This window comes from Lepidochelys kempii, chromosome 23 (genome assembly GCF_965140265.1).
Source record: "Lepidochelys kempii isolate rLepKem1 chromosome 23, rLepKem1.hap2, whole genome shotgun sequence".
In the NCBI taxonomy this organism is placed as follows: domain Eukaryota; kingdom Metazoa; phylum Chordata; order Testudines; family Cheloniidae; genus Lepidochelys; species Lepidochelys kempii.
The window spans coordinates 3,081,698-3,093,250 of NC_133278.1; the positions used below are offsets into that span (position 1 = coordinate 3,081,698).

Below are 11,553 nucleotides of genomic sequence, written 5' to 3' on the forward strand. Positions count from 1 at the left end.
CGCTCAGTGGCAGAAAGAGAACCCAGGGCTCCTGAGTCCTGTCCAGCACCTGACCCACTTCCCTGATCACTTGGTGCTGAGTTCCCACCTCCAAAAAACTGACAAGAGAGACGCAGGACAGGCAGTGGGAAACTGAGGCCCAGAGACAGGAAGTGAGTTACCCAAAATCTGACCCACCCCCCATCCTTCCACATGTCTGATATTAACCGGTTTGTCTTTCCCCATTGTCTCACTGATACACACAAAACATACAAAGACATTGCCAAGCGTTCTGGTCTTTTCTTCCGTTCATTGTGTCAGTCAATTTTCTGGAAGCGCAGTGAGCAGCAATGCTGAGATACACCCCCCAGGGCATTTCTACAAGCGAACTACGAGCAGACAGCATGTGTGAGACAGAGAAACCATGGCTGAGCGCTGAGGATGGCTCTCAGGGAAACACATGCAGAAGAATTCAGCACTAGGAAAAGCAGGTTCAAAGGTGCTGACCACAACCTAGCAGTGCCAGGGTTAATGATCCTTGGGGTTAGTTAATTATTAGGGAGGGGAAACTGAGGCACCGAGCCAAGCTGTGACTTGCCCAAGCAGGCCAGTGTTAGGGACAGGATTAGAACTCAGGGGGCCAAGCTCCAGCCCGGAACAGCTGCGTGCTAGCCTGCGCATCATGGGTGTGTAGATCTGAATTCACAAAGGCAGATTCTGATCTCAGTCACTTCAGAGTGACTCCGCTGCCATCCAGGAAGGTGTTCCAGATTTACACGCGATTTCAGTCTGGTTCCTACTCCAGTGAAGTCAGTGGAGTATTTACCCCACAGTGAAAATGAGATCAGGATCTGGCCCTGGCAGCATTGGTGTGAAAGGAGAGAGACTTGGTGTGAAAGGACAGTGACTCTGGAAGTGCACCACAGTGTAAATGAGATCAGGAGCTGGCCCCGGGAGCATTAATGGGACAGGAGAGTCGCTCTGGATGTGCACCAGAGTGTAAATGAGATCAGGAGCTGGCCCCGGGAGCATTAATGGGAAAGGAGAGTTACTCTGGATGTACACCACAGTGTAAATGAGATCAGGAGCTGGCCCCGGGAGCACTGGTGTGAAAGGAGAGTTACTCTGGATGTACACCACAGTGTAAATGAGATCAGGAGCTGGCCCAGAGGGACTGATGTGACTCCAGGGACCCCAGCATGGAAGACATCTGGGTCTGGCCTCTTCCTGCCCTGCCCCGCTCTATGCTGGGCGTGGGATGGCACGGAGCTTGTAGGTGAGGCCCTGGCCCCGGAAAACCCTCCGCAGCAAGGCCAAGTCGATGGCCCTGGGGTCCGTGAGCAGCTCCAGGGTGAAGCTCTGCAGCAGGGTGGTTATGAACAGGAAGATCTCCGCCTTGGCCAGCCCTTCGCCGGGACACATGCGCTTCCCTGGAGGGGGGACAAGAGGACATGCCCGTTGGTTGGGTCTCTTGGTGCCGCTCGGGGCCCTGCCTCCAGCCAGCAGCTGGGAACTGCAGCAGCCCCTGAGAAGGAGCTTCGAATGCCAGGGGCAAGTTGCCTCTTTCGGAGACGCTCAATCTCTTCCCATTTCGCCTTTTCTCCAGCCCGCGGGGCCTTTTAAGGGCTCTTCTCGGTCCCCTCTCCAAGGGGGAACGGCGGTTTTAAAAGGCAGCCCCTGCCCCAGCGAGTGCCCAGTTGAAACAGGCAATGTGGGGGGGGGGGGAACTGAGGCACAGAGCGGGGGGAAATGACTTGCCTCAGGTCACCTGGCAGAGCAGGGGATAGAACCCAGGTGTCCTGAGTCCCTGCCCCAGGGTGCAGCTGTGTTCTGTTGTACGCGCCCGGAGCAGGACCCAGTAGTGACGCTCTCACCCGCTGAAATCCCCGAGGCTGCTCCCCCTGGTCATAGGTCAGGCGAGAGGCTGGCAAGGCCTTTGCATGGGTCTTTGTTCAGAACTGAAACGGCCCTGAGCCTCTGCCATCTCTCCTGCTTGCTGAGCCCTGCGGGGGCGGGGGGGTGTCCCTGTCCCTGCTGCCCCCTGCTAGAAGGGCTGAGCCCTGCTCTGTGTGAACGCACACGAGAGAGATGGGAGGCGAACCCGTGTCCCCATTACCTGCAGAGAAGGGCATGGCCGTGTCTCTCTTCCTGAATGCTCCGTTCTCATCTAAGAAATGACCCGGGTTAAAATCCTCCGGGGTCTCCCAGCTGGCTGGGTCGAAGTGCACCGAGGCTAGGAGAGGGATGATGGTCGTACCCTGGGGGGCGACGGGGACAAGATACTGACAGTGTGAGGTTTTAGGCATTTTACGGCAATAGGACTGGAAAGAAAATAATAGCCCCAAGGGGTCGCTATGTCCCTTTCCCAAAGAGGGAAACTGAGGCACGGGGCAGGTAAGGGACGGGCCCGAGGTCACACAATGGACAGCAGAGCAGGGAGGAGAATCCAGAATGTCCTGCTCCTGTGCTGGCCACATAACATTTCATCACCAAGCTGGCTAGGGGATCCCTTCTCCCACCACTGAAAGGCAGCCACCTCTGGGGTGGGACGGGGCCGCTGCTTGCCCAGGCATCCCTTGCTTGGTGCTGAGATGTAGCCACCTCTGGGATGGGACGCAGCCGCAGTTTAGTGGCACAGCAGCATGGGGAAGTGAAAGTTATAAGGGGGGCAGGGGGGCATTTCCTCAGCTAGAGCTGGGCCAGTGACCCCCCCACCCTCCCGCGCCGCATTGGGGCCAGCACTGGCTGGGGGAGGGGGGCGTGTGTGTCTCACCTGTGGGATGAGGTACCCCCGGAAGGAGGTTGGGCAGGTGGTGGCGTGTGGCAGGCTCATGGGCACCAGGTCGAGGTAGCGTTGGAGTTCATGAAGCACGGCGTTGGTGTAGGGCAGCTGTAGCCGGTCCTCCAGGGCTGGGGGCCGGGCCCTGCCCACCACCCTGTCCAGCTCCCCGTGCACCCGCGCTGCAAGGAGACACGTGTGGTCCTGGGACACCAGGGAAGGGGGGGCTCCCCCCATGTGTGTTCCTCCCCCCCACTTCCTTCCTTAGCCAGCCTCCCCTTCTCACCCATACCCCCACCCTCTATGGCCAGCCCCCCTTCCAGACAGTAACACTTTTCCCAGGATCCTTTGCATCACTTTTTCTGCCCTCCCCCACGCTGGTTGGCCTCCCCATGATGGATCGGGAGTGGGGGTGGGAGGGGCAGAGGTCCTACCTCCTTCTTCCCTCCCTCCTGCCTGGCTGGGGGCTCTTCCCCTGCACCCTCTCCCCTATGCCTCCTTCTCACTCCTTGGACCCTCTTCTTGTCTCCCACACCCTGCTCTCGGGACTGGGATGGGGGGGCTGTAAGTCCCCTTTGTTCTCCCCTTTGCCCAGTGCCCGATGTAATACAGAGCAACCTCAGGGCTGCTCTAATTCATAGGACGCCCCCATGGGCCCTAGGGGGGGCAGAGAATAGCCACAGCACAGCGTGCTCTGGCCATGCCCCTGAGCCGCCCCCTCTGGGCCCTGGGTGACTGGGAGCAGGGTCCTTGCATCTGCTTCACCCTGGCTGGGGTGGCCCCCCAAGTGAGGGATGGAAGGGTGGGATCCTCGGGGCGGGGGGCGGTCCCCCTCCTTTTGAGACCCTTTTATTGCTGTCAGAGCAGCCCGGAGGAGCCCCCGCCTGCCTGAGGATGGAGCCCTCTGTATGGTGCCAGCTGGGGTCCCCCAGGCAGGGAGCGTTGGGGATTATCCGCAGGGCCCCCCCGCACGGCCCCCTGGGGATGGGCCGGGGGAGGGAGCCAGCGTGTCTCGGCCACTTGCACCCACCTTGCATGTCCGGGAACTTGCTGAGCACCAGCAGGGCAAAGTAGACGGTGTTGCTGGTGGTCTCCATGCCGGCGATGAACAGGGAGTTGGCCAGCGCCGTCAGGTTCTCATCCTCAAACTCTGTCTGCTCCTTCCCTTGCTCCTAGCACAGGGCCGAGGGTGGGGGGACCCCGGTGAGGCACAATCCCACTCCTCCCCGCAAGCTGGGGTCAAGGGGTGCCCTCCGCCAGCCAATGCTGCCCGGCCAAAGGCTGCCAGGCTCCCTGTCCCCGGCCTTGGGGAGATGGAGGGACGGTTGGCCTGGCTCCAGGGGGCTGGGAGGAATGAGCATTGGGGCAGGAATCAGAGCTGGAGGAGAGACAGCCTGAGTCTACGTAGAGGTAATAGATTCATAGATTCATAGATATTTAGGTCAGAAGGGACCATTATGATCATCTAGTCTGACCTCCTGCACAACGCAGGCCACAGAATTTCACCCACCCACTCCTACAAAAAAAAACCTCACACCTATATCTGTGCTATTGAAGTCTTCAAATCGTAGTTTAAAGACTTCAAGGAGCAGAGAATCCTCCAGCAAGTGACCCTGCCCCATGCTACAGAGGAAGGCGAAAAACCTCCAGGGCCTTCCAATCTGTCCTGGAGGAAAATTCCTTCCCGACCCCAAATATGGCGATCAGCTAAACCCTGAGCATATGGCAAGATTCATCAGCCAGATACTACAGAAAATTCTTTCCTGGTAACTCAGATCTTACCCCATCTAATAACCCATCACAGGCCATTGGGCTATTTACCATGAATATTTAATTATCAAAACCATGTTATCCCATCATATCATCTCCTCCATAAACTTATCGAGTTTAATCTTAAAGCCAGATAGATCTTTTGCCCCCACTGCTTTCCTTAGAAGGCTATTCCAAAACTTCACTCCTCTGACGGTTAGAAACCTTCATCTAATTTCAAGTCTAAACTTCCTGGTGGCCAGTTTTTGTCCATTTGTTCTTGTGTCCACATTGGTACTGAGTTTAAATAATTCCTCTCCCTCTCTGGTATTTATACCTCTGATATATTTATAGAGAGCAATCATATCTCCCCTCAACCTTCTTTTAGTTAGGCTAAACAAGCCAAGCTCCCTGAGTCTCCTTTCATAAGACAAGTTTTCCATTCCTCGGATCATCCTAGTAGCCCTTCTCTGTACCTGTTCCAGTTTGAATTCATCTTTCTTAAACATGGAGACCAGAACTGCACCCAGTATTCCAGGTGAGGTCTCACCAGTGCCTTGTATAATGGTACTAAAACCTCCTTATCCCTACTGGAAATAGGGTGACCAGTGTAGGGTCAGGGACTGGCTAGATAGACAGAGGGGTGTGTCTGGGGATGGGTGGAGGATTGGTGGATAGACGTGTGGGTGGATAGAGATGTCTGGGGTTGGAGGGATGGGTGGTTAGGGGTGTCTATGAGGATGAAGGGATGGGTGGGGGAATGCGTGGAGGATGTGTGGGTTGAGGGGTGTCCATAGAGATGGATGGGGGGATGGGTGGGGGGTGGGTTGAGGGGTGTCCATGGGGATGGGTGGGGGGATGGATGGAGGGGGTTGAGGGGTGTCCATGGGGATGGGTGGGGGGATGGATGGGTTGAGGGGTGTCCATGGGGATGGGTGGGGGGATGGATGGGTTGAGGGGTGTTCATGGGGATGGATGGGGGGATGGGTGTGTGTATGTGGAGAGATGGGTGGGGCTGCATGGTTAGAGGGGTGTCCACGGGGATGGGTGGGGGATGGGTGGAGGGGGTTGAGGGGTGTTCATGGGGATGGGTGGGGGGATGGGTGTGTGTGTATGTGGAGGGATGGGTGGGGCTGCGTGGTTAGAGGGGTGTCCATGGGATGGATGAGGGATGGGTGAGGGGATGGGTGGAAGATGTGTGAGTTGAGGGGTGTCCATGGGGATGGGTGGGGGGATGGATGGGTTGAGGGGTGTTCATGGGGATGGATGGGGGGATGGGTGAGGGGATGGGTGGAAGGTGTGTGAGTTGAGGGGTGTCCATGGGGATGGGTGGGGGGATGGGTGGAGGGGGTTGAGGGGTGTCCATGGGGATGGATGGGGGGATGGGTGAGGGGATGGGTGGAAGGTGTGTGAGTTGAGGGGTGTCCATGGGGATGGGTGGGGGGATGGGTGGAGGGGTTGAGGGGTGATGGGGATGGGTGGGGGGATGGATGGGTTGAGGGGTGTTCATGGGGATGGGTGGGGGGATGGGTGTGTGTGTATGTGGAGGGATGGGTGGGGCTGCGTGGTTAGAGGGGTGTCCATGGGGATGGATGGGGGGATGGGTAGGGTGTGTGGGGGGGGGATGGGTGGTGGTGTGTGCGTTGAGGGGTGGGCAGAGGGATGGGTGGGGGTGTTTGTATCTATGGGAATCTAGCTGCAGGATCCCATCAACCCCCCTGCCCCCCCCAATCAATGGGACTGAATTCCAGCCGCGGTCCCCTCCCCCGCCGTCTACCCCGCCGCTCACTGGGCGCTGACTCCTCCTGCCCCCCGGGACGCCCCTCACCTTGGCCTGCTGCAGGAGGAAGCAGTCAATGAGGTCGCGGGGGGCGCTGGGGTCCAGGCTGCGCTGATGGGATGCCACCTGGGCCTGGATGAAGTTTTTGATGTGCTTGTATTCCCTGAATATCCGCCAGTGCTGGCCGGGCAGGAAGTGCATGATACCTGGGAAGGTATTGTACAGCTGGGGGGGGGCCGGGGGGGGAGCAGAGAGATGGGATGGAGCAGGGGGGGGGTGACCGTTTAATAGCAGGGAGGGAGAAGAGAGGCTAAAGCACTGGGCTGGAATTCAGCAGCCCTGGGTTCTCATCCCACCGCTAACACTCATCCGCTGGGCGTCCCGGCACCGCCCCTCGCTGCCTCAGTTTCCCCGCGGAGGCTGCTGAGCAGAGCTGGCTGGGGAAATGGCTTTCCCGTCCGGTGAGCGGCGGGACAAATGTCCTGCCCTCAATCGGGACATCTCGCAAATCCTCACAAACCCAAACTGGGGCTGAGAGAAATTCCAGCACGGGACCGTCGAAAGGTCCTTTTTGGCGCCTGCCTCGTCCGTGTTTGCTTTTGCAACAAATGACCAGAGGCTTGGGAACGAAAAGTCATTTGGACGCAAAATCCCGGAACTTTTTCCTTTCGAAAAACCGTCCGCGCCGGTGGGGACAAGTTTTTCGGAAGTGGGGAATTCACCAGAATGGGCCCTTTCCCGCACCCAGGGCCGGGGAATCGGCGTTTTCCAAGGGGAAACCGGTTTGTCGAAGAATTCCCGACCCGCCGAAGGTGCGTCCCGGCCTCAGGAATGGGCCCAGAGAGAGGAGGCCGCAGCCCAGCGAGCGGCTGTTTTGCTGTTTAGGGGCTGGGATTGTCGGGGGGCCCCCCCACCCCCGGGTACCTGTGCCTGGAGGGAGCGGAAGTAGCACATGTAGGACACGATGAGACGCAGGAGCTCCTGGAATTCCTCGTTGTCGCTGCTGAAGCGGGTCCCGATCACCACGGAGCAGATGACATTGGCGGTGGCCCGGGTGAGGTCGAGCACAGGGTTGAACGGGCGCCCTGCGACAAGGCGGGGAGGGAGTAGCAGACAGCAGGGAACAAGACCCACATGGGGAAACCAGACAGCGCCCAGGAGCTCCCTCTAACCACTAGACCCCACTCCCCTCCCAGAGCTGGGATAGAACCCAGGAGTCCTGGCTCCCAGCCCCCTGCTCTAACCACTAGACCCCACTCCCCTCCCAGAGCTGGGATAGAACCCAGGAGTCCTGGCTCCCAGCCCCCTGCTCTAACCACTAGACCCCGCTCCCCTCCCAGAGCTGGGATAGAACCCAGGTGTCCTGGCTCCCAGCCCCCTGCTCTAACCACTAGACCCCACTCCCCTCCCAGAGCTGGGATAGAACCCAGGAGTCCTGGCACCCAGCCCCCCTGCTCTAACCACTCGGACACTTCCCTTCTAGAGCAGGGCTCCCGGGACTCGCCGGTGGGTGCCCGAGGCTCACTGTTGGGGGATGCTGCCCGGTGCCCGTGGGGCAGCATCCGGCACGCCACTGCTCACCTTGTTTGTCAGCCACAGCTTGGGCGAGGTGCCACGCCTCCTCCTGCACCCGCTGCTCCAGCGGCTTCTTGCCCATGCCCAGGTTCCGGAGGGTGGTGAGGGTGAACCGACGGAGTTGCCTCCAGCGCTCGCCACTGCTGTCTACTAATCCTGCCACAGCCCCATGAGGACGTCATCCAATGTCGTTAACAGAGGCCCTGGCTCCCCTCCCACAGCCGCGGAAAGAACCCAGGAGTCCTGGCTCCCAGCCCCACGTGCCTGCTCTAACCACTCGACCCTGCTCCCCTCCCAAAGCTGGGGATAGAACCCAGGAGCCCTGGCTCCCAGCTCTAACCACTAGACCCCACTCCCCTCCCAGATCTGGGAATAGAACCCAGGAGTCCTGACTCCCATCCCCCCCTGCTCTAACCACTAGAACCCACTCCCCTCCCAATGCTGGGGATAGAACCCAGGAGCCCTGGCTCCCAGCCCCCCCCCCGCCCCTCCTCCCGGCTCTAACCAATAGACCCCCAACCACCGCGTTAGGTTAGCATGGGTCACACAAACGGCCACTCCCTGGGATTCATTGGGAAATGTCCCCCTGTGACGACGTGGGACTGTTCTTAATGTTTCCTCTGAATAGTGTGGGGGTGCCTCAGTTTCCCCTAGGCAGTTCTTAAGTATCTAGGGGGTGGAGTAAGGGTGTATGATCGTTGCAGAGCCCTAGAGGGCAGGTGTGTGCAGGGGTCTGGACACAGAGAATGGCCGACACCCTGTTTCCTGGCAACTGATGGCCTGGGGCCTTCCCCCCTGCAAGGTGAGAGCTAAAGGGTTGGAGAACAAAGGAATCTGGTGACCACCTGGCCCGGGAAAGGGACAAAGCCCAGAGGAGGAGGGGCTGGAGGGAGTTTTTCAGTTTGGGGCTGGCTGGAGACATAGAGTGAAGGTCAGACGGGGTTGTCTGGCTCCCTGCCCCCCAAAATGGACCCAGCTGAGGGGTCCTGTTCTCTGCACCTACAAGCTCTGTGTTAGACCATGTTCCTGTCGTCTAATAAACCTTCTGTTTTACTGGCTGGCTGAGAGTCACGTCTGACTGCGGAGTTGGGGGGCAGGACCCTCTGGGATCCCCAGGACCCCGCCTGGGGGGACTCGCTGGGGGAAGCGCCCGGAGGGGCAGAGGAGGCTGAATGCTCCGAGGTCAGACCCAGGAAGGTGGAAGCCGGGTGAGCTGTGTGTCCTGCAGACAGGCTGCTCACAGGAAGGCGACTGCCCCAGAGTCCTGCCTGGCTTCATGGGGAGCAGGTCCAGAGCATCGCCCAGGGACTCCGTGACACCCCCACCCCATGAAAATTTTGAACAGTAAGGGAAAGAGGGGGAAAAAAGCCACAGGTTTTCTATACAATTATTTGAGGGTTTTCATCCCCTCTCGCCCCCACAGAAAGGCCAAAGCAGGTGGCTTTCTCCTTGGAGGGCAAACAGAGAATGAAAAAGAATTGCCTGACTAATCAAATTTGGTGCAGTGGGGGTTGGGTGCACTTTTAAAATTTTTTTTAGGGTTCTATCAACACCCCCGCCACACACCCCCTTAAAATTCCAAGCAGAAAGTTTCACTGCGATGGAAAAGCAAAAAAACCCAACAAAATTATAATTTTTGTTTGCTTTTAATCCCAAAAGTCCCATTTTGAGGGAAAATGGTGCCAGCCCCGATGTTCCCCTTGACATAGACTATGGATAATCCCTGGCTCTTTCCATCTGTCGATGTCAAAAGTGGGTAAACTGAGGCACAGGACGTGCCGTGCCAGTGACTTGCCTGAGGTCACGCAGCAGGCCAGTGTTCTGTCTGGTAGCCCACACTGCCTGACTCCTACAAGCCCGCTGTAATCTCCAGTGGCGGGCAGTTCCACAGGTTAACAAAGCCACAGAGGCAGCGGAGCCAGCGTGATGCCAGTAGGCAGGGCTTTGCAGAGAGACCCTCCCCAGCCCGCACTCACCGTAGCCGTGGTTCAGCTCCTTGAGCAAGGGGATGGGCCCCCGCCCACTGAATGCATCACTGTTCTCCACCAGGGCTTCGCGCAGCACCTCGTACCCGCACAGCACCACCGCGGGCCTTGGGCCCAGCCAGACGGTGAAGATGGGGCCGTACTCCTGGCAGAGCTGGGGGTGGGAATCGCAGGGGGAGGGGTAAGACAGCAAAATGGGGCATGGGAGGGAGTTAATCAGGAACTAGGGGGACCCTGTTGTTTCTACCTATGGTGGCTGGAGCCTCCGTTTCCACTCAGGGCAGAGATGGGGGAAAGCAACTTTAAGCCCTTTTGTGCTGCTTGTGCCCTGCCCGGCCCCCAGTGTAATTTAGGGCAGCCTCAGGGCGGCTGTAACTCATGATCCACCCCCTATGGGCCCTGGGGGGCAGAGAACAGCCACAGCTCAGTGTGCTCCAGCCATGCCGCCGATCCGCCCCCTATGGGTCATGGGGGGCCGAGAATAGCCACAGCTCACTGTGCTCCGTCCACTCCCCCGATCTGCCCCCTATGGGCCCTGAGGGGCAGAGAATAGCCACAGCTCACTGCGCTCCGTCCACTCCCCCGATCTGCCCCCTATGGGCCCTGAGGGGCAGAGAATAGCCACAGCTCAGTGCTTTGGCCACACACTCCGATCCACCCCCCACTATGGGTCCTGAGGCTGCCAATTTTGGTTGGCTGTATTCCTGGAGGTCTCATCACATGACCTAATCTTTAATTAAAAACTAACCTTTAATTCCTGCAGATCCCAGGACAATCCTGGAGGGTTGGCAATTTTAGGCTGGCTCGATCGAGGGGCTGCCGGGAGACGGGGAGCTAGATAGAGGGGTGGGTCTGGGGCTAGATAAAGGGGTGTGCAGGGCAATAGGTAACTCAATTGCACCTGCAGATAGAAACCAAGACGCCTGCTAGATGGACGCCAGATGGACAGACCCGCAGTGGGAGCTACCTTCGGCCTTGGCTTTTGGGTTCCAGTCCCGGCGCCCGAGCCCAGCCCCCTTCCTTACCCGGTGGTAGGATTGGTAGAGCGGGAGGATGTTCTGGGTCAGGTTCCCCAACAGGGGCAGGGGGGCTGGCCCCGGGGGGAGGCGCCCGCGGCCCTGGCCTGACGAGGCTCGGAAGAGGAGGAGGAAGAGGAGGAGAAGAAGGCAGCCAGTGATCAACACGGCACCAGGCTCCATCCTCCTTGGCTGGGGTCAGCACGGCCCAAACTGCTCCACTGCCTTGGGAGGTGTCCGGCAGTGCCCCCCAGCTATCGGCCCCTGGGCCTTATAGCCAGCCGCAGGCTGCCCCCTGGTCACTAATTAACTCGCTGGGCCGGCCCCTGCCACAGCAATTGCACATTGACCCTGGCAGCCAGGGCTGGCCCACCAAGGACATCAGTGGATTGGAGCCCCCGGCAGCCTCCCCCCTCCCATTCCTGCAGCAACCCCCCACAAAGGACCCTAGCCTAACTCCCTCTGTTGCCAGCACCCCCCAGCCTGGGAAGGGTGGGTCCCTGTGGTCTCGGCCCCACAGTTAGAGGCCGCGATCAATGCACGGAGGGGTCTATCCCCGCTGTCATGCACCAGGGGCCCCGCTCTGCCCAGTGTCCTATGTAGCTTTCCCCGCTGCCCGTGGGGCAGGTAGATTTGGCACAGTCCCTCACTGACCTTTGGGCTCTCGGCTTTCTCCACTCCCTGGGGGCA

The 11,553-nt window shown here is 59.1% G+C and overlaps 1 protein-coding gene across 2 annotated transcripts; it reads right to left on the bottom strand.

Moving 5' to 3' along the window:
• Positions 1-269: 269 nt before the first annotated feature.
• Positions 270-11,153, bottom strand: LOC140902035 (cytochrome P450 2C23-like). Of its 2 annotated transcripts, none has more exons than XM_073321645.1 (9): positions 10,873-11,153; positions 9,839-10,001; positions 7,869-8,012; positions 7,212-7,372; positions 6,336-6,512; positions 3,789-3,930; positions 2,753-2,940; positions 2,096-2,237; positions 270-1,409 (listed from the first exon to the last, which is right to left on the bottom strand). In XM_073321645.1, exons 1-9 carry the CDS (start codon positions 11,044-11,046, stop codon positions 1,222-1,224), a joined length of 1,479 nt encoding a protein of 492 aa, XP_073177746.1. In that variant the 5' UTR covers positions 11,047-11,153; the 3' UTR covers positions 270-1,221. The 2 variants fall into 2 exon arrangements, with proteins under 2 accessions (XP_073177746.1, XP_073177745.1); XM_073321644.1 differs by having other exon boundaries at positions 7,869-8,018; positions 10,873-11,150.
• Between the last annotated feature and the right edge of the window lie 400 nt (positions 11,154-11,553).